The sequence below is a fragment of the Schistocerca piceifrons genome, chromosome X (assembly GCF_021461385.2).
Source record: "Schistocerca piceifrons isolate TAMUIC-IGC-003096 chromosome X, iqSchPice1.1, whole genome shotgun sequence".
NCBI lineage: Eukaryota > Metazoa > Arthropoda > Insecta > Orthoptera > Acrididae > Schistocerca > Schistocerca piceifrons.
This window is the reverse complement of record NC_060149.1, coordinates 785,255,939-785,279,613: the sequence shown is the minus strand read 5'-3', so window position 1 is coordinate 785,279,613 and position 23,675 is coordinate 785,255,939. Positions and strand designations below refer to the sequence as shown.

General features: G+C 42.9%; 1 protein-coding gene across 1 annotated transcript in view; it reads right to left on the bottom strand.

Annotated features, from left to right (window-relative positions):
• Positions 1 to 414: 414 nt before the first annotated feature.
• LOC124721783 (extensin) overlaps positions 415 to 23,675 on the bottom strand; it is a 260,132-nt gene continuing 236,871 nt past the window's right edge. Inside the window, exons 5-6 of the mRNA XM_047246898.1 lie at positions 8,605 to 8,727; positions 415 to 1,228 (exon numbers count right to left, since the gene is read on the bottom strand). Coding sequence (XP_047102854.1) covers positions 890 to 1,228; positions 8,605 to 8,727 — 462 coding nt within the window. The 3' untranslated portion in view covers positions 415 to 889. The remainder of the gene's footprint in view (positions 1,229 to 8,604; positions 8,728 to 23,675) is intronic.

The window sequence follows — 23,675 nt, the reverse complement described above, 5'->3', positions numbered from 1 at the left end:
GAAGACGAAATGCTGTTGTTGCATCTTTCGTAATAATTGAGCTAATCACTCGAAAGTGCAACAGTCTTATTGAACACGGGTTATGATTGAGTTTCTGTACAATTCGTGAATTAAGAACAGTAATGTCAATTGGAATGAATTATAATTTTCCATTTGGAATTAATCTAGCATTTACATTTAGTACAAACTTTTTTCTTTTAATAAAGAGGTTATTTATTTGACAAGATGATACATAGCAATAAACAGTAAATGGATAACAGTACATGTGTTTGGGGACTTACGTGCTAATCTTAAGCTTTTGTTTGCAAAATCAGCTCAAAAGACAGAGAGTGTCACAAGTGGTTGAAACGAATGGGTTTATTTTTGATGTCTTAATTACTCTTCTTAACCGGAAATTTAATACACTGATGTTTCCAGATCTGAAAACCATTCATACTAAATTACGCCACAAATGGTACGCAATGCTGCAGTAATGTCGATGTTATTGTCACAATCACAAACGGTATCTTTCTCAGCAGGTTTTAAAGTGACTAATTATGTAAAAAAAAACAGTGGGACGCTTTAATAAGCTCATATAGCGTCTCTTAGAATTGAGCAATATCGGAAAACTACATTCGGGGACAGACACTGTATGCAGATACAAGGAACTGTAATATTATCGCATTTTACTGAGTAGAAACTCACCCTTCTATAAATTACTGCTTTAAAGGTTAATAATGGGGAGTTAGGATAAAGAAAACCTCCTAGTTGAGCACAATGGATCTCATAAAATGTCATATGACTGTTGCGCAATGATAAATTTGTCGGCACATTGACACAGTGGAGCATTTGGAATGGGGTAGATGATTGATTTCCATTGGCAGTAATGAACAGGCGTTTAACCTGTACGTTAATTGGATGGATTTCTGTAAGTGGGAGGTATCTGCTTGCGCGCTTTGTTCTTGGAGACCGAGTCGAGGTCGACAGAGTCTCCGTTGGGCAGCACGTATTGGTTGCTCTGGTAGTCGATGAAGCCCTCCCCCGAGTTCTCGCTCTGGCGGTTCTTGTCACAGGGGATGCCGCTGTTGTACGTGTATTCCCGCCGCACGCCGTCCGGGTCTATGTAGCCGTACTTCCCTTTCACTACACAGTCCACTCCGATTGTCTCCTCCTTGAACGTGCCGTCGTCATTTTCGAAGCCCCAGGTGATACTGCCGTCAGGGTTGTCTTCGCGATACCGCCGAATCACCTGAAATGAAAATAAATAAATAAATAAATTCCGTTTAAGACGAGAACACAGGAGCACACGCTGTGACGAGTTCTAGGGGAAAGAGGGGGGGGGGGGGGGGGCGGAGGGAAGCTCCTCCTTTTCTAGATATAACTTCCGTCATCCTCACTCTGCAACAGAGCACAATTAGCTAAGGAAAAATCAGAAATACAAAACTCATTATCCAGGTTTCTTGTCAGTAACAACGCCATATTAAGAGGAAATACACTACCGGCCATTAAAAATGTTACACCACGAAGATGAAGTGCTACAGACGCGAAATTTAACCGACAGGAAGATGTTCTGACATGCAAATGATTAGCTTTTCAGAGCATCCACAAGAGGTTGGCGCCGGTGGCGACACCTACAACGTGCTGACATGAGGAAAGTTTCCAACCGATTTCTCAAACACAAACAGCAGTTGACCGCCGTTGTCTGGTGAAACGTTGTTGTGATGCCTCGTGTAAGGAGGAGAAATGCGTACCATCACGTTTCTGACTTTCATAAAGGTCGGATTGTAGCCTATCGCGATTGCGGTTTATCGTATCGCGACATTGTTTCTCGCGTTGGTCGAGATCCAATTAGCAGAATATGGAATCGGTGGGTTCGGAAGGGTAATACGGAACGCTGTGCAGGATCCCAACGGCCTCGTATCACTAGCAGACGAGATGACAGGCATCTTATACGCATGGTTGTAACGGATCGCGCAGTCACGTCTCGATCCCTGAGTCAACAGATGGGGACGCTTGCAAGACAACAACCATCTGCACGATCAGTTCGACGACGTTTGCAGCAGCATGGACTATCAGGTCGGAGGCCATGACTGCGTTTACCCTTGACGCTGCATAACACACAGGAACGCCTGTGATGGTGTACTCAACGACGAACCTGGGTGCACCTCTTGTTCGCATTGACGGCACTTTGAACAGTGGACGTTACATTTCAGATGTGTTACGACCCTTGGCTCTACCCTTCATTCGATCCCTGCAAAACCCTACAATTCAGCAGGATAATCCACGACCGCGTGTTTCTGGTCCTGTACGGGCCTTTCTGGATATAGAAAATGTTCGACTGCTGTCCTGGCCAACACATTCTCCAGATCTCTCACCAATTGAAAACGTCTGGTCAATGGTGGCCGAGCAACTGGCTCATCACAATACGCCAGTCACTAGTCTTGATGAACTGTGGTATCGTGTTGAAGCTGCATGGGCAGCTGTACCTGTAGACGCCATCCAAACTCTGTTTGATACAATGCCCAGGCGTATCAAGGCCGTTATTACGGCCAGAGGTGGTTGTTCTGGGTAGGGAATTCTCAGGATCTGTGCACCCAAATTGTGTGAAAATGTAATCATATGTTAGTTCTAGTATAATATATTTGTCCAATGAATACCTCTTTATCATCTGCATTCCTTCTTGGTGTAGCCATTTTAATGGTCAGTAGTGCATATTATTATCTAATCAATAGATTGCAATAATACTTAGAAAGTGTATTTTTATGTGCAAACATACTCTTTTTTCATGGAAAAGTGCCTATTGACATCAACAAACTACAGTTGTGGTAAATTAGAAGGTCAGTGGCGTTTTTTGCAGAATTCTAGTGCGAGTCGTCCACGAGGTATTTCGTTTTAGAAAATTCCGACACCGACACCTGTACAATACCTGTGGTTGCACACACTAAAGAACAACAGAAGCGCATACATTAGTGATGAGGATTCTGACCAGTAATGAGACAACTGACCATCACATGTTGTGTTCAAAATGACCACCGACAGTGACTATACACGCTTCCACTTGGTATGGAACGACTGCTGCACACATGCTAGCATTTCAGTGGAGATGTCCGAAAAAAATGTGTGAAATTTGATGAGACTTAACTGCTAAAGTCATCAGTCCCTAAGCTTACACATTACTTAACCTAAATTATCCTAAGGACAAACACACACACCCATGCCCGAGGGAGGACTCGAACCTCCGCCGGGACCAGCCGCACAGTACATGACTGCAGTGCCTTAGACTGCTCGGCTAAGGAGATGTCCGAGCAGGCTGCAGTAATTCGTCGTTGAAACTCGTTGGGTGTAGATGGGATGTCTTTGAAGCCAGTGTCTTTCAGCTTTACTCCCACAAAAAAGTCTACAGGCGTCAAATCTGGGGAATGGGCCAGCTAAGTTACAGGCCGTCTGTGTCCAGTCCAACGATTTGGAAACAATTTGTGAAGACATTCGTGCACTATGGGCTGGACAGCCATCATGTTGGTACCACAGGTTCCTCCTAGTCTGCTGAGGAACATCCTCTAGTACTCATGGAAAATCGTCTGTTAGGAGACGCCGATACTTGTGCACGGTCAGTGTTCCATCTATGAAACACGGGTCTCTTAGCTGATGGTTCACTATCAAACACCACACGATTACACTCTGTGAACGCTGACGTTCCACCTGACGAAGCCAACAAAGATTGTCAACAGGCCAACAGTGCATATTTCGGCGGTTTACCTGGCCATGATTGGCAAATGTGCCATCATCACCAAACAAGGTAGATGATACGAGGCATGGTTTTTAAGTAAGTACCATTTTGAAATTAAAAAAAGACATGCTAAGATATCTCAATAATTTTATTTTTACATGAAAGCCTGTACATTAATAAATTTTTCTACAGAATTTCCGTCAATATTGAGGCATTTGTCGTAACGTTGTACAAGTTTTTGAATACCCTCCTCATAGAAGTCTGCCGCCTGACTTGTTAACCACTGCATCACCACTGTTTTGACTTCATCATAGTCTTGAAGACGCTGACCGCCCAGGAAAGTCGTCCCGCAAGGAGGAAATCGTAAAGCGTCTGTTTTCTCTCACCTTATTGTCCACTTCCTACACCAAACTTTCATGAACGACCGAAGGACGCCCACTCCATTGTTCATCGTGCACATTTGTGCGGCCATCTTTAAATGCTCTCACCCACTTTCTTACCATTCTATCACTCATAATGTTTTCTCCGTAAACTGCACAGATCTCACGATGAATATCGATCGCTTTTAGGCCTTTAGCACTAAGAAGTCTTATAACAGCCCGTACTTCACAGTCGGCGGGACTCACGATTATCGGAGGCATCTTAAACACTCAGTACACAACGTAAACAAGGAAGAATCAGACTGTAATGGCGTCAGTGCGTAGACAACAGATGTAGGTACCCAGTGCGCATGCGCAGAACGCCGAAAGCAGCGCTGCACCGCGGTGTGGCAAAACGGTACTTACTTAAAAAAACACGCCTCGTACATCTGGAGTATCTTTTCTTTAATGCCCATGTATAGAAGTTAACACGATTCTCATAATCGTTTCCATGCAGCTGTTGATGGAGAGAGATGTGATAGGGATGAAACCTATGTCGATGGAGTATGTGTAGAACACTTGCCTGACTCATGCCACTTCCTCGTGCGATTGAGCGGGAGTTAAAGTGCGGGTCTACTGCAACAGCACCAAGAACATTAATTTCCACCTTTTCTGTATTCACTTATTTCCTTCTGTTATGTTGTCTATTTGTTACATTTCCACTTCCACGTCACTGGCTGAAGAGGTTGATAAATAATTACCGACATGGTCGACGTCTATTGGGATATTTTGCAGTATACGCGGTACAAGAACGAACTGCATTCTTCCTACACTCTCCAAACAGCATGAGCATGTCGGCTTTTTTTTACATTGGTAAATTCCATCCTCCACTCACGACCTATTGCTTAAACTGTCACACACTAACTGACTAGCAAGTTGCAATGCATTCCAGGAACACACAGGCACAATGTAAGCAAACATAAGAACATTGTACCTAGCAACTGCGCAGGCTGACTTTTAGTTTCTTAATGTTAATAGGCGTTGTTACATTTAAAAAAGTGTATGTTTGCACAGAAATACATTTTCTAAGTATTACGATCCCCTGACTACCAATCCATTCTGTGAAAGCCGCATGTCAATACCACTTTCCATTTCCGCAATATTTGCAGTGCTAGTTTCCATTGTACTCATATTGCATCGTTGGATCCGGAACTGACAAAAATTATTACGTTTAAGTAACGCGATCATAACAAAAAGACAACCGATATTTACGCTTCAGCATGCAATATGGACCATGTCATATAACACTTCGTCTTCGATACTGTGAAAGACATCTCTTTTACGGAGCGAGGTGGCGCAGTGTCTAGCACACTGGACTCGCATTCGGGAGGACGACGGTTCAATTCCGTGTCCGGCCATCCTGATTTAGATTTTCCTTGATTTTCCTAAATCGCTCCAGGCAAATGCCGGGATGGTTCCTTTGAAAGGGCACCGCCGACTTCCATCCCCGTCCTTATCTAATCCGATGAGACCGATGACCTCGCTGTTTGGTCTCTTCCCCCTTGTACACTTATTGTACTAACCACTCTAAAAAATGAAGTTGAAGGCACTGAGTAAGGTGGCGCAGTGCTTAAGCACACTGGACTCGCATTCGGAAAGACGGCAGTTCAAACCCACGTCCGGTAATACTGATTTATGTTTTCCGTGATTTCCCTACATCGCTTCTGGCATTTGCCGGGATGGTTCCTTTGAACGGGCAAGGTCGATTTCCTTCCCCATTCTTCCCTAATCCGATGGGATTGATGAATTCGCTGTTTGGTCCCCTCCCCCAAACCAACCATTATTAGGAGTAGTAGTTGAAGGCGGAGTTGCCACTTATATGAACAAGAATTATAAAACTTATTATTTTGATGCTCTTAGATTTAGCAGTGAGCACCATTTTGAAGCTTCTGCTACTGAAATAGATAGTCATGGCAGTTCATAGCAATGTTCACAATATACTGGGTGATCAAAAAGTCAGTATAAATTTGAAAACTTAATGTTGTTGTTGTGGTCTTCAGTCCTGAGACTGGCTTGATGCAGCTCTCCATGCTACTCTATCCTGTGCAAGCTTCTTCACCTCCCAGTACCTACTGCAGCCTACATCCTTCTGAATCTGCTTAGTGTATTCATCTCTTGGCCTCCCTCTACGATTTTTACCCTCCGCGTTGCCCTCCAATACTAAATTGGTGATCCCTCGATGTCTCAGAACATGTCCTACCAACCGATCCCTTCTTCTAGTCAAGTTGTGCCACAAACTTCTCTTCTCCCCAATCCTATTCAATACCTCCTCATTAGTTATGTGATCTACCCATCTAATCTTCAGCATTCTTCTGTAGCACCACATTTCGAAAGCTTCTATTCTCTTCTTGTCTAAACTATTTATCGTCCACGTTTCACTTCCATACATGGCTACACTCCATACAAATACTTTCAGAAACCACTTCCTGAAATTTAAATCTATACTCGATGTTAACAAATTTTTCTTCTTCAGAAACGCTTTCCTTGCCATTGCCAATCTACATTTTATATCCTCTCTACTTCGACCATCATCAGTTATTTTGCTCCCCAAATAGCAAAACTCCTTTACCACTTTAAGTGTCTCATTTCCTAATCTAATTCCCTCAGCATCACCCGACAACATTCCATTATCCTCGTTTTGCTTTTGCTGATGTTCATCTTATACCCTCCTTTCAAGACACTGTCCATTCCGTTCAGCTGCTCTTCCAAGTCCTTTGCTGCCTCTGACAGAATTACAATGTCATCGGCTAACCTCAAAGTTTTTATTTCTTCTCCACGGATTTTAATACCTACTCCGAATTTTTCTTTTGTTTCCTTTACTGCTTGCTCAATATACAGATTGAATAACATCGGGGATAGGCTACAACCCTGTCTCACTCCCTTCCCAACCACTGCTTCCCTGTCATACCCCTCGACTCTTATAACTGCCATCTGCTTTCTGTACAAATTGTAAATAGCCTTTCGCTCCCTGTATTTTACCCCTGCCACCTTCAGAATTTGAAAGAGAGTATTCCAATCAACATTGTCAAAAGCTTTCTCTATGTCTACAAATGATAGAAACGTAGGTTTGCCTTTCCTTAATCTTTCTTCTAAGATAAGTCGTAAGATCAGTATTGCCTCACGTGTTCCAATATTTCTACGGAATCCAAACTGATCTTCCCCGAGGTCGGCTTCTAACAGTTTTTCCATTCGTCTGTAAAGAATTCGCGTTAGTATTTTGCTGCTGTGACTTATTAAACTGATAGTCCGGTAATACTTAATATAACTTAATAAACCACGGAATAATGTAGGTACAGAATATAAATTGACACACATGCTTGGAATGACATGGGGTTTTATTAGAACCACCCCATATTGCTAGACGCGTGAAAGATGTCTTGCGCGCGTCGTTTGGTGACGATCGTGTGCTGTGCTCAGCCGCCACTTTCGTCATGCTTGGCCTCCCAGGTCCCCAGACCTCAGTCTGTGCGATTATTGGCTTTGGGGTTACCTGAAGTCGCAAGTGTATCGTACATCTCTAGGGATGCTGAAAGACAACATCCGACGCCAGTGCCTCACCATAACTCCAGACATGCTTTACAGTGCTGTTCACAACATTATTCCTCGACTACAGCTATTGTTGAGGAATGATGGTGGACATATTGAGCATTTCCTGTAAAGAACATCATCTTTGCTTTGTCTTACTTTGTTATGCTAATTATTGCAATTCTGATCAGAGGACGCCCCATCTGTCGGACATTTTTTGAACTTTTGTATTTTTTTGGTTCTAATAAAACCCCATGTCATTCCAAGCATGTGTGTCAATTTGTACCTCTCTATCTGCATTATTCTGCGATTTATTCAGTTTTCAAATTTATACTGCCTTGTTTGATCACCCGGTACTATGTTTCAACCGGTTATTTTGAGTTATGTAATTGTGAACCAAGTAGGCTATATGCATTATTCAGGTTTTAACTTATAAACAGAATGACGTTCTGTGGACATTTCGATTGAAATATTTAGGGAATACGCATGCCACAATTAATATTCAGTCCGTTGGCATTTCATGTAATCTATCTCTCTCTCATATAATGTACCACATCAGTTGTGGATATTGGTTGTGGTAACATTTCTAAACAGATTTCGTGATTTGCAAAGCCATTCCGTAAATACTTGTAGTTAAACTACAAGGCTATCATAATAGATGAAAATGGAGTTGAGGCTTTAAAATGCATTTGTGAAATATAGAATAGGAAGATGTATACAACTAAGATCCGAAGAAAAGTTTCAAAAACAAATTTAACATACTTACAAGGTTTAGCCGATATAAGAATATCAGCTGCCCCTCCAGCTAAACATACCACTTGGTTTTCTATAGCAGAATTTCACCATGCACTGTATTCCAGATATCAGATGAAACAGCTCGGTAAACCGCTGATATGTTAAGGGGTCTATGCAGGCGACCGAATGAATGCGATATCGCCAGCGTTTGTGTAGTACCTGGGCGACGGGTTTCTTGGTGCGCTGGTACTGCTGCTGGGGGCGCGCTTGTACCGGCGGCGGCAGAGTCACCTGGCGGCTAGGCGGCGGACTACGCTGCTGCGGCTCCGGCGACGTCCGCGTCTGCAAACAAACAGAGATCAACTCATACCATGGTCTGTCATCTTTTACACGTCTCCACCCAGGGCTCCCAACGTCTCACGTGACCTGTCCGCTGTTGCCAATGCGCCACAAGTAAGTGTCAGTTGATATGAAGCTACGAAGTATATGAACACTTTCAATCCGTTGTGGGAAGGGTCGCCATCCTCGTTATATCGGGACCGTCACCATTATGCACCTTCTTGCCTCGACATTCCGACAACACACAATTTTGTCTAGATTTTGCAAAATCTGTTACGAGCTTAGCTCAAGTACTGAAGCAACGCCATCTGTAAGTGCAACATGTAAATGCAGCCTCAGTTTTATTTACGCCAACAAGTTTATAACGACAAGGTCGTCTCATAGATGGCGTTGTATGTTGCGTATCCTGTATCGACGTTGCACGCACCTTCTACATCGAGCGCCGTCATTGGAGAAAATACCAGACTTCTCCAGTACTATTGGGTTGGAACAGTTTTAGCAGCGCCGTGAAGAAGAATCGGGCAGTTCCAATAAGAATAGCGATCTTTAAGACTGTTCTTTCTAAATGTGATACAAACAACGAGTGGAAGTTAGTAATGTTTGAAGTGTTTACTGCGGATATACGAAGGTCACTCCGAAAGAAATGCACACTATTTTTGTAAAAATACAGTTTTCATTCTGCATGTGTGAAAGTTCTACAGTGTGTAGATACATCCTTCCCGCTTGTTTTCAAACTTAGTTCAACCTGTTCCTGTGAACGGTGCCATCACAGTATGTCTTCAAGATGGCTGCTACACTTGACGTTCTTCAGAAGCAACGCGCTGTCATAGAATTCCTGTGCTGTGAAAACGAGACAGTAGGAAACATCCACAAGAGGTTGAAAAAGGTGTACGGAGAAGCTACTATCGATCGCAGTACAGTTTGTCGGTGGGCAAGCAGGCTACGTGATGAAAGCGGGCACGGCAATATTGAGGATTGTCCTCACAGCGGCAGGCCTCGTACTGCACGCACTCCAGACAATGTGCAGAGAGTTAACGAATTGGTGACTGCTAACAGACGCGTCACAGTGAACCAATTGTCACACTACGTTGGGATAGGGGAAGGAAGTGTTTGCAGGCTACTGGAAGTGTTGGCATTAAAAAAGGTTTGTGCCAGGTGCGTTCCCAGGATGTTGATAGTGGCTCACAAAGAAACAAGAAAAAAGGCATGCAGCGAACTTTTGGAACAGTACGAGAATGGTGGAGATGAATTTCTTGGAACAACTGTGACAGGTGATGAAACATGGCTCCATCATTTTTCACCAGAGACGAAGAGGCAATCAATGGAGTGGCATCATGCAAATTCACCCAAGAAAAAAAAAATTCAAAACCACACCTTCTTCTGGAAAAGTTATGGCTACGGTGTTTTTGGATTCTGAAGGACTCTTGCTTGTGGACATCATGCCAAATGGAACCACCATAAATTCTGATGGATATGTGACGACACTGAAGAAACTTCAAGCTCGACTGAGTCGTGTTCGACCACATCGGCAAAAGCAGGATGTTTTGCTGTTGCACGACAATGCACGGCCATAAGTCAGTCAAAAAACCATAGAAGCGATCACAAAACTCGGATGGACAACACTGAAACACCCGCCTTACAGTCCTGACCTGGCTCCTTGTGACTATCATCTCTTTGGGAAACTAAAAGACTATTTTCGTGGAACAAGGTTTGAAGATGATGACTCCCTTGTGCACGCTCCCAAACAGTGGCTCCAACAGGTTGGTCCAGAATTTTACCGTGCGGGTATACAGACGGTGGTTCCAAGATAGCGTAAGGCAGTTGAGAGGAATGGAAATTATGTGGAGAAATGAAAATATTGTTCCTAAAGGATGTATCTACACACTGTAAAACTTTCAAACATGTAGAATAAAAGATGGATTAAAAAAATGGTGTGCATTTCTTTTGGACTGACCCTCATATATGGTGCGAAGTGTATGGTGAGGTGTACTTCGATGACTGAAGTGTTACTGTCGCCTATTTACCATATGATAAGTATCATAGCTTACGAAAATACCTAAGGAGGGAAAGAGAAAGTGTCAGTTTTCAGTGATAAAACCGAATGCCGTAATGTATCCTGAACCCAAAGTCGCCACAAAGCGGTCTACAGCCAGGACCAAAGCCACAGTGACTGTTAAAAATATTCTCGCAGCACACGCCGTGTCCGAATGCATAATACAACTGCAAAAAGTTTCGTTTACGGCATAGGCACCGACGCATCGAACCACAAAGCTGAAAAGATGTTTTCCTTTAATTGTTCAATACTTTACTGAAACTGACAGAATGCAACAAAAGCTGTTGAAGTTTGATTCACCGAATAACGAAACATTGGAGACAATTGCAAAGTTTTGTCTGGACATATTAAGATAATTGGACATTTCATTAGATAAATTAATCGCTTTTTGTAGAGACAATACCAATACTAACTTTGGAGGGCTTCATTGACGCAGCCTGATGAATGTGTTTCAACAAATTAAAATATCCTCCGCAATACTACGCCAAGCGCCGATGGAGTTGTAACTGTAGGCACTGAAATAATCGTCATGAAAATATTTAATTATTTTTCGATTTACACAGTAAGGACAGAGAAAATGAAGGAGTTCTGCTTATATGCTGATGTCAACCATCTGACTCTTCTATCTCACTCAAAACAAGATGGCTGTCTTTAATGCCCGCAGTAGAGAGAATTCTTAAGCTTTTGATTCCATTAAAACAATTTTTTGACGCCAAAGACAGGCTACCATAAATAATTTCAGATATTTTTTTAGTAGTCTGATCAGTGAAGTTTACTTCATGTTTCTGCAGTCAAACTTGGCTCTGTTTGAAAAAATAAATTGAAATAAGAAATATATTAATCGACACTCACAAATCTCTGAATGAAAGGAAGACTGCCAATTTTATTGGCAAGCAAGACAGGCTACCTAACATAATTTCAGATCTTTTTTTAGTAGTCTGATCTGTGAAGTTTACTTCATGTTTGTGTGTCAAACTTGGCTCTGTTTGAAAAAAATAAAATTGAAATAAGAAATATATTAATCGACACTCACAAATCTCTGAATGAAAGGAAGACTGCCAATTTTAAGCAAACCAAGATGAATTTGAACAAATTAAAGAATGAGAACCCTAACCATGAAATAATTAATTTGATTTCGAAATTTGAGGAAGAGACAATGGCTTTCTGTACCATATAGCATTTGACTGTTTATAGATATGGGCTATTTCTTTTAATAAATATCATGTATTTGATTGGATGACGCTCTCTGAAACCCCAGATCGGGTGATAATTGAAAACACTATTATATACCTGCCTAAAAATGATGTGAAGATATCAGGCGACAATGGTTTTCAGGAATCTTAAGAGCAGAAATTAAGTGTGACTCAGAACAATGGAATCCCAAACATTCTATGGAAGAAAAGTGGATTTACCTTCTTAACCGAACCAAAAACCCTGACAACAAATGCCAACTGTTAAAATTATGTGATTTGTTAGTCTCTATTCTCGCACACAACGCCACTCTGGAAGGAGTGTTTTCGCAGATATAAGCCCAGTGGACAGATGAAAGAAATCGACTGCTGCCAGGGTGTGGGGAATCAATCTTACAGTGCCAGTTTAACTAGAAGCTCACTTGCTCTATAAACATGTGTTATAAACATGTAAAACGAAAAAAAACCTTGCTGAAAAAGATGAAATCTTCTGAAACATATGGTGTACTTCTGATGCAACAAGTTCGTGTTACTGTGTTCTAAATAAAAAGTAATTATATTAAACAAATTTTTTACCTCATTTCTACATCCCCATCTCAGAATGCTCTGACAAGGTCCCAGCTAGATATGGTATCCTAGTTATGGGCCACTTCCGGTGGTCCATTTAAATGTCATCAGGCCGCACAGATTGCCTGTTCCTGATCTATATAAATGACCTGGGTGACAATCTGAGCAGTTCTCTTAGGTTGTTCGCAGATGATGCTGTTAATTTACCGTCTAGTTAGGTCGTCCGAAGACCAGTATCAGTTGCAAAGCGATTTAGAAAAGATTGCTGTATGGTGTGGCAGGTGGCAGTTGACGCTAAATAACGAAAAGTGTGAGGTGATCCACATGAGTTCCAAAAGAAATCCGTTGGAATTCGATTACTCGATAAATAGTACAATTCTCAAGGTTGTCAATTCAACTAAGTACCTGGGTGTAAAAATTACAAACAACTTCAGTTGGAAAGACCACATAGATAATATTGTGGGGAAGGTGAGCCAAAGGTTGCATTTCATTGGCGGGACACTTAGAAGATGCAACAAGTCCACTAAAGAGACAGCTTGCACTACACTCGTTCGTCCTCTGTTAGAATATTGCTGCGCGGTGTGGGATCCTTACCAGGTGGGATTGACCGAGGACATCGAAAGGGTGCAAAAAAGGGCAGCTCGTTTTGTATTATCGCGTAATAGGGGAGAGAGTGTGGCAGATATGATACGTGAGTTGGGATGGAAGTCATTAAAGCAAAGACGTTTTTCGTCGCGGCGAGATCTATTTACGAAATTTCAGTCACCAACTTTCTCTTCCGAATGCGAAAATATTTTGTTGAGCCGAACCGACATAGGTAGGAATGATCATCAAAATAAAATAAGAGAAATCAGAGCTCGAACAGAAAGGTTTAGGTGTTCGTTTTTCCCGCGCGCTGTTCGAGAGTGGAATGGTAGGGAGATAGTATGATTGTGGTTCGATGAACCCTGTGCCAGGCACTTAAATGTGAATTGCAGAGTAATCATGTAGATGTAGATGTAGACAACCATGTGTTCTGCCTGTATTGGTAGACTGCTCCCTGTTGTCCGCAGCGCAGGTGGTAGCATTCTATCCCCACGTGGTGAATGGTAAATGAGAAGTAGCTTTAATCAGTGTGTAGTTGGTATAGGCGCTGCTACGTATACAACAATAAGTACACATATCAAAAAAAGTTTTGCATCACCTCAGTTGCGAGAGTTTCGGAACCTGTACAGAAAATTGGAATAGAGATCAACATTAACATCATTGGCGCTGCTATCAGGGTTTCTCCGAGGGAAAATCCGTAGGTAGCGGTCATCCATTGCAGCAGTAACTCTTGAACGGCCTGAGCGAGGCATGTCATCGACAGTTCCTGTCTCTCTGTGTCTCCTCCATGTCCGAACAACATCGCTTGGGCTCACTCCGAGACGCCTGGGCACTTCCCTTGTTGAGAGCCCTTCCTGGTACAAAGTAACAATACGGACGCTTCGAACCGCGGTATTGACCATCTAGGCTTTGTTGAATTACAGACGACACGAGCCGTGTATATCCTTCCTGGTGGAATGACTGGAACGGATCAGCTGTCAGACCCTCTCTGTCTAACAGTTGCTGCTCATGCATAGTTGTTTACATCTGTGGGCGGGTTCAGTGACATCTTTGTGAACAGTCAAAAAGACTGTGTCTGTGTTACAATATCCACAGTCAACGTCTATGTTCAGGAGTTCTGGGAACTGGGGTGATGAAAAACTTTTTTCGATGTGTGCAGAGCAGCGACATCACGCAACTCATGGCCCGACGCGATACAAAGGAGTGGGGAGACAGGCACTCTAAGCAACGGTTTAATACAGGGTTTCCCAACCTTTTCAGCTGGCTGATCCCTTCTTCAGTCGAAAAGTCATGGCGGACCCCTAGTCAGTCAAGAGCACAGTAACTTTAAATTTCAGAGCGAAACCCATGGGAACTGAAAGCTTCTTAATGCATGTGCCATGTTCCCAATGACCCCCCCCCCCCCCCCCCCCGCCCTCCAAAGCATCAATACTCTTTGGTTTAGAGATGAATGAAAACAACTTGAAATTAACGATCCAATTTGAATTCCCACTGTATCCAAACGCTTACTAGTGGATTTACTCCCTTTGTTCAACGCACTATAGCCTGATTAAAATTACTTGGAGCTGCCTTCCTCCAGGAGCAATCAACATCAGGTCCAAACCGTTCGCTGTTGACAAGCTGCCTCTTGTGGTCTGTTCACTTCCACTGTTTGGCTACTGTTGTGTAAGGAGCATGCATATTTCATAACAGTCGTGTGTGTGTGTGTGTGTGTGTGTGTGTGTGTGTGTGGTTTTTCGTGAAATCCGAAGAAAAATGTTCAAATGTATGTAAAGTCTATGGGACTTAACTGCTGAGGTCATCAGTCCCTAGACTTACACACTATTAACCCAAGTTTAACTTCCGCTAAGGACAACACACACACACACACACACACACACACACACACACACAAACACACACACATACATATGCCCGAGGGAGGACTCGAACCTCCGGCGGGAGCTGCCGCGCAATCCACGACGACATGGCGCCCTAGACTGCGCGGTCATTCAGCGCGGCTGTGAAGAAAAGAGGCAGACCCCAGACACGAAAGAAAAGAGGCCAAGGAATTGCCTTTAAAGGACTATTGTGACATCTGTTGTGCAATGTGTGGGAATACATTCACCCAGTTTACATGCGTTTCCAAAACCGGATTTCGCAAGCCGATGTCCCAGTTCCGCTTTTGGTTGGTCAGGTAAACACTTCAAAATCGATTCTGGAAATCTGTTTTTATAAAGCCGTTTTCCAGTTCCACAATCGATTTTCGTGCACATGTAAACGGCTCGGAAAGTCTAGTTATTTTTACATCTTTGCGTATTTACTGAACGGCAGCTGTCAGTCCATAGCCGGCAGCTAGCAGGTGGCTTTGCAACAGTGTACTGTCAGTTGGTAGCTGGCAACGGGCAGGCGGTGTGGCAACAGTTTAGCCACAGCTGACAACTTCAACTACTACTTGGACACTATATCGCGGCAGTCAGCCTCGACTGTAAACAAATTAGGAAAACAAACATACTCTCTTATTTCTATATAAGAAGACAAAGCATTTCAGAGAATATAAGACTTGTTTTCTCACAGGGAACAATTCTGGCAGAGGAAATTTACCTTTTACAAGGTGGCACTCGAAAAGTCCTCATTTGTTTACGCTCGCAGCCAGTTGCCACAATATAGTGTCAGAGTAATAGTAAGTAATTGTAATTGATGTATAGGCAGGCCATATTTTTAACTGAGAGGTTGGAATATATTATAAAGAAAAGAAATTAGCTTTAGAGATCATTTTAATTTTCGTAACAAAAGTATCATTGCCAACAGAATTTAATTAATAATTATTTTGTAAATGATGGAAGACAGAAACAAAATTCCTACAGAGTTATAGTTCAGGTACGTTCACTGAGCGTCTACCAAGAAAAATGCTTTCTTCTTCACTATAGATGAGTCTGTAGGAATAATAATGGAATCCTAATGTGGTGGTTGAGGGTCCTTCTACTGACCCAATTTTGAAAAGTTGGGTTCAGTTCTTGACAACTGTAGACGGATGTCTGGTTCCGCATCTAGACAGCTTCAGTACTTAGTTTTGTGGGCAGCATAAAACGAGAATTCAGATTCACACATGTATGTTGTGGCAAACAGAAGTAGTACACGCTTTGCCTTTTGAACAAGGGGGTAGTATTTCTTGTTATCCAAACGGATCCAAAAGTGTGAGTAACTGTCAATGACAAAACTTTATTTCAAGGTAGGGTCTGTGGCAATTTATATCAACAACTCATATTCATTTGATGATAGAATGTTCGGCTTTCTGGATACAGTGAATGGGTTGACCACCCATTCGTATTTCTGCAGCTTCTCATCTTCAGCTGTTGGGAAATAATGCTCTAACAATACCAAGCTTCAGAGATGTTCCAGGATTTGATGAAACAAATTCTTCCCAAGCGACAATGTTTTGTTTTTCAAAAACTCCTTGAGAAGAGGGAAACACTCGACCTCCCCCTCCTCGACACTCTCTGCCCAAAAATTGATTTTCCTCTTGAATGCTCGAACTTTGTTGATAGCAGTGACCTTTGTTTCACTTTGCCCTTGGAGTGAAATATTCATTTCGTTCATTTTGGAGAAAATATCTGACAAATAGGCAAGCATACATTGTTAATTTTCGTCATTAATAAGGTCTGCTAATTTGGTGTTATGCTCCAAAAGAAAAGCTAAGACTTCCAATCTTAATTCGTACAACTGAGAGAGTGCATTCCCATGTGAGGGCCCCCTAACTTCTGTGTGGAGAAGCAGGGAACGATGAAGGCTTCCCATATCTTCACACAGTATTGTGAAAAGTCTTGACTTCAACGGCCTTGATTTTATGTAGTTAATGATTTGAATGGATTCGTCTAAAACTTTCTTGAGCGAAACAGGCATTTGTTTCGTAGCTAAAGCGTGTCTGTGGAGAGCACAAAGACTACTGCTGCAATTCTTAGCGTTTTCTTTTATTTTCGTTATTGCTCCGACTGTAGGACCCGTCATAGCTCTTGCACCATCTGTGCACACATCTATGCATTTAGACCATGAAACTTCGCTAGTCCTTAAAAAATCATCCAATAGACGGAATATTTCAGCACCTGTTGTGTTGGCAGGTAGTGGTCTGGCCAATAAGCTGTCCTTCTCAAAACATCCAGAATATACATAACAGACAAAAGCCAATAAAATCGCTAATCCTGCAACATCAGTGGATTCATATATCTGCAGAGAAACTGAATTGTGTTGGATGCGAGAAACAAGAGTGTCTTTCACATCATTTGATATGTCAACAATGCGTCTCTTGACAGTATAGTTTGATAATGGCACCGAAGATACAAGCTTTACTGCCTTTTCGTCAAGAATGCAAGAAACAATATCATTAACACACGGCTTTATGAAATTTTCTGCAATGGTATGAGCTTTGCCTTGTTTTTGCCACTCGATAACTAAGAAAGAAGCTTTTAATGAATTTTCATTATCTGTTTTTGCATGAGTTTTCGTACAATGCTGAGAAGCAGCTAGTTCAGCACTCTTCCTTTTGAAAAACTCGATTTCTTTAGCCTGGAAATCCGGGTGAGTACTTTCAAAATGACGGAGCAATTTAACTGGAACCATTTAACTGTTCGGAAGGACTCGCGCACAAATTACACACTGAGCTTTACCCTCCTTTGTCTCCATAAAGCCCATTTCTAAACAGCTTTCGTTGTACTTACGCTTCTTGGTTGTTCCACTTCCACAGGATATTGCAACCAATGGAGTACTTGTAGCGTTTTCACATAATAAATCCGGCTGTGGAATTTCTTGTGATTGTTCTTCCTTTGGTCGTCCTCCCTCCTCATTCATTTCAACTGGAAATTTCCCTTGTTGTGAAGGTGATGGAGAAACTGCACCCTTCTTCAATGATCCTGACTTCAGCCACCGATCCATGTTAGAAGTAATAAACTGGTCAAAAATCGACTTACGAAAGAGCTAGTGCACTGACAAAGCAAGTTTAACAGTTAATGACGCCTGGGGCCGCATACGTGCCAGCGAACGCTGTGATTGGTCGACAAAGCTCGCTCCGCGCATGCGTAAAAGATTTCAGCGCATCTAGGGCCGTGACCCGGCGCACAAACGACCCCAGTATTCAGAATGAGATTTTCACTCTGCAGCGGAGTGTGCGCTGATATGAAACTTGGAAGGTAGGAGACGAGGTACTGGCAGAAGTAAAGCTGTGAGTACCGGGCGTGAGTCGTGCTTCGGGAGCTCAGTTGGTAGAGCACTTGCCCGCGAAAGGCAAAGGTCCCGAGTTCGAGTCTCGGTCGGGCACACAGTTTTAATCTGCCAGGAAGTTTCGACCCCAGTATTGTTGCGAAACAGTCGAACAGAGAAGCCGCATTCTGCGGCACTAACTGTGTATACGTTCTCACTTAGGAACCGCAAAGGCTGCTTGGGAGTACCACCTGAAGTAAAAGTACACATGTCTTTCACACGAAAAAAAAATAGTCATGAATTTGATTTTCACATTTTTATTCAATAATTTTACGCATTATTTTACACGATTTGGTGAAAGGTGGCCGCGGACCCCCTTGAAAGGGCCGGTGGATCCCTAAGGGGTCCGCGGACCACACGTTGGGAAGCCCTGGTTTAATAGATCCGGCATCACAGAAAACTGACGGAGAAAATCGGCCCCCAGTAGTGGACCATTCACATCCGCAATAATAAATGTCGAAGCAGGGCGTAAATCGCCATGCAAGTCCGAAGTTAACTCCGTCTTCCCAAATGACTCAGCTGCCGAACTGTTAGTAGCTATGGGAAGTGGAACTATTGTAAATCAGCGATGTTTGTTCGGCATCTTTGGATATAAATTTGTGTCAGATCCAGCGTCGATCACGTTTTCTGTCCATATCAGATGGTCTAGTCGAGCCTGCGGCTGTAGATACCATTGCATTTCTGTTGCACCTGACGAGCTTTGAGTGTTCTGGACGGCCTTAATGGCATTTCTGTTTGGGTAGTGTCATGGTTTCATGCACTGTCTTGCTGCCTCACCGAAACGTCTGTGGTACCAACACCATTTTACGTTTTCTTGTTTACTATTATAGCCTAGAAAACAGTTATTATCTAAGTGCCTCTGTAGCCTGACAGTCAGTCTAGCTAACTCATGCACCAACTGGGTCGTAGACTGCTCTGTGGCTATTGCATTTGCAGTGAAGCAATCGGTGAATGTTTGCCCACACGGTAAGTCAGGCGTGACGTTATTATTACGTGTACACGCTGTACCGATTTTTGTGATCGTTCGAGATGCTAAACTGCGGCAGCCATTCTTGCAGACTAATTAAAGAAGCAGTTGAAACTTCCTGGTAGATTAAAACTGTGTGCAGGAGCGAGAATCGAACTCGGGATCTTTGCCTTTCGCAGGCAAGTGCTCTACAATCTGAGCTACCCAAGCACGACTCACGCCCTGTCCTCACAGCTTTACTTCTGCCAGTATCTCGTCTCCTACCTTCCAGACTTCACAGATGCTCTCCTGCGAACCTTCTAGTTTCATATCAGCGCACACTCCGCTGCAGAGTGAAAATCTCAAACATCCCCCAGGCTGAGGCTAAGCCATGTCTCCGCAATATCCTTTCTTCCAGGAGTTCTAGTTTTGCAAGGTTCGCAGGAGAGCGTCTGTAAAGTTTGGAAGGTAGGAGACGAGATACTGGCAGAAGTAAAGCTGTGAGGACAGGGCGTGAGTCGTGCTTGGTTAGCTCAGATGGCAGAGCACTTGCCCGCGAAAGGCAAAGGTCCCGAGTTCGAGCCTCTGTCCAGCACACAGTTTTAATCTGCCAGGAAATTTCATATCAGCGCGTACTCCGCTGCATAGTGAAAATCTCATTCTGGAAACATCCCCCAGGCTGTGGCTAAGCCATGTCTCCGCAATATTCTTTCTTCCAGGAGTGCTAGTTCTGCAAGGTTCGCAGGAGAGCTTCTGTGAAGTTTGGAAGGTAGGAGACGAGATACTGGCAGAAGTAAAGCTGTGAGGACAGGGCGTGATTCGTGCTTGGGTAGCTTAGATGGTAGAGCACTTGCCCGTGGTCGGCACACAGTTTTAATCTCCCAGGAAGTTTCATATCAGCGCACACTCCGCTGCAGAGTGAAACTCTCATTCTGGAAAGAAGCAATTGATTACATCTTCAGTTCGCGTAGTTCCTGCAATTTTTGAAGATACTGATGTTTTTTATTTTCTTTGTTAAGGCAAGTAGGGAATTATATACAGAAATGATTTAGTTGTTAAAATTAAAGACTGAAATGTTTAACAACAAAGTATAATTTGACAGATATTCACCATATTGTCAACCAGTTACATATATCATTGAAAAAGTGCATTAGTGTGTCTGAAGTTGTCCTAGTAGTTTATTAGTAAGGATTATCAAATCTGACTTTAAGACACACTTTTGAGAGTTTAAATTTCACTGGGGATAAGACAAATGCTAGTCTCACTTGCTTGCACTGAGACATCAGGGAAGTATTAATCACATATAATGTTAAATTTAACTTCTCATTTCGTTTCTGTGTATATGGTGGGCACAGTAGTTTTTGCTGAAAACAAGTGAACAAAGAGCTTTTTTCTCAAAAACCAGTTTCAAGTGACACTACTGAGCTGACAATATTTACAAATGGTTCTTTACATCAGTAAAATGCAGTGTTTTGTGACATTACTCATCAGAATACTAAAAAAATAGGGAATGTCTAATGACGACGTATGTAGTCTGCCCTAGCACACGAAACACAAGAGTTGTTCTTAGATATAGGAGGAGATAGCGTGTCGGAGATTACTTTTGTAGGTAGTTTAATTCCGTATCTTCGTCTCATTTTACTCGAAAGTCAACATGTATAGAATTCTTCAATCCAGTATTCATAATTTGGAAACTCCACCCATTCGTGTGACTAGGGCCTCCCGTCGGGTAGACCGTTCGCCGGGTGCAAGTCTTTCGATTTGACGTCACTTCGGCGACTTGCGCGTCGATGGGGATGAAATGATGATGATTAGGACAACACAACACCCAGTCCCTGAGCGGAGAAAATCTCCGACCCAGCCGGGAATCGAACCCGGGCCCGTAGGATTGACATTCTGTCGCGCTGACAACTCAGCTACCGGGGGCGGACATTTGGAAACTGCAATGGAAGTACTTTTGCCAATTTTAAAACGTGCAGAAAGTAAGTGTCAGATGAGTAATGTTAAAAAGCTTTGCATTTTACTGGTATAAAGAATCATTTTCAAATATTGTCAGCTTGGTGTAGTCACTTGAAACTGGTATTTTAGAAAAAAGCTCATTGAGCACCTATTTTCAGCAAAATGCTGTATATATCATATAAACAGAAACGAAATGACTCTGAGCACTATGGGACTTAACATCTGTGGTCATCAGTCCCCTAGAACTTAGAACTACTTAAACCTAACTAACCTAAGGACATCACACACATTCATGCCCGAGGCAGGATTAGAACCTGCGACCGTAGCAGTCGCGCGGTTCCGGAGTGAGCGCCTAGAACCGCTAGACCACAGCGGCCGGCAGAAACGAAATGAGAAGTTAGGTTTACCGTTAGATGTGACTAATGACTTCGTTGATATCTCACAGCAAATAAGTCAGACTGGCGCCTGTCTTTCTTCCTCGTGAGACAGGAAATCTCAAAATGGTGTCTGAAGGTCAGATTCAATAATCCTTACTAATAAGCTAGACTTAGACAACTTCAAACACATTGATGCAGTTCTTCAGTGATATGTGTAACTACTTGACAATATGGAGGACATCTGGCAAATTATGCATTGGCATTAGAAATTTCAGTCATTAATTTTAACAACCGACTCATTTCTAAACGTAATTCTCTACGTGCGTCGAGGTTAACGTGAACTCCGTAGCGCGACGTTACTTGGCGGAAATTTTCGTATAAAAAAACGAAATGAAACTCTCCGTAGTCCCGGACATGGGATTTCTGCCATCGTATAAATGCATTTAACTGTCTGAGCCACGATGAGGTTAGTCCCAAGAACACAAATTTTACCGTTTACAAATCGTATTGTGAGTTCCTTCTTTTTTCCTGAAGTTTGCAGATTCATACTGCCAAAGATTATAAAGGCGACAATAGCTTCCACAATTGCAGTGAATATACGAATTGAAAATGCAATGAATTGCTCATTTAATTCGTCTGCAAAAATGGCTACTGCTGTTCCGCGTCTCGAACGATAACAAAAGTCGATAATCGGTCTCCGTCGTCTTCAACAAAACGTGTACACGTCATTAGGACGTCACAGCTGATTGTACAGGTAACTACACTCACCCCGAAGTAACGCGCGTGTCCGGGCGCTCGTCGCTGCAAATGGTTGAATGCTTGGATTGGAACCTCCCTCCACGGCTGCTTTAACTGCTGCACATGAATTATTGTTCGTATATGACCAGAAGAAGGGATCGGTTGGTAGGACATGTTCTGAGGCATCAAGGGATCACCAATTTAGTATTGGAGGGCAGCGTGGAGGGTAAAAATCGTAGAGGGAGACCAAGAGATGAATACACTAAGCAGATTCAGAAGGATGTAGGTTGCAGTAGGTACTGGGAGATGAAAAAGCTTGCACAGGATAGAGTAGCATGGAGAGCTGCATCAAACCAGTCTCAGGACTGAAGACCACAACAACAACAATATGCAATGGGCGTAGAATCCCTCCTGCAGCCCAGATCATCAATAGGAGTCTATGTGAAGGTGGACAAAGTAGCCCTGATATTCTTCTGCAATCTTTGTAGCCAAAAGATCAGAGATTGCTCAGACAGAAGTTCACTGCCCGCCAGCGAGCACGGCAAGCGACAAGCACCTGTGAAGGGGCAACCACTGGAATATGCGTCACTTCCGGTAATTTTTTGTAGCTGCAACTCAGGTAGTAACACAAAACATTGGAGCACTGCTTTTTTAAGAACTGCGTACGAGTGTTGGTGAAGAACATCATCCAATTGCTCCATAACACTCAAATCCAACAGTGCTGTAACCAATGTAAATTGTTCCACTTCTGACACCAGTCCATGTAAACGAAAATAGCGTCCAACTCAGTTAACCATATCTGAGCCTTTGTGGTCGGAAACGAAGGAAATTTAATGTTATGGTTCCTGTTGCCATAGCCTGTGTCGTTGTTGTTGTTTGATGTGGCTGCTGAAGGCACGACGTTGCTAGCGGACAGAAAACTAAGGTGGGATCCGTTATTCCGTGAGCAAGCGCGGAACATCAGTTTCATTCGTTCAATATGGTATTATCACTGTGGGAATTGTTGATTCCAATTCAAATACACTACTGGCCATTAAAATTGCTACACCACGAAAATGACGTGCTACAAACGCGAAATTTAACCAACAGGAAGAAGATGCTGTGATATGCTTTTCAGACCATTCACACAAGGTTGGCGCAGGTGGCGACACCTACAACGTGCTGACATGAGGAAAGTTTCCAACCGATTTCTCATACACAAACAGCAGTTGACCGGCGTTGCCTGGTGAAACATTGATGTCATGTCTCGTGTAAGGAGGAGAAATGGGTACCATCACGTTTCCGACTTTGATAAAGGTCGGATT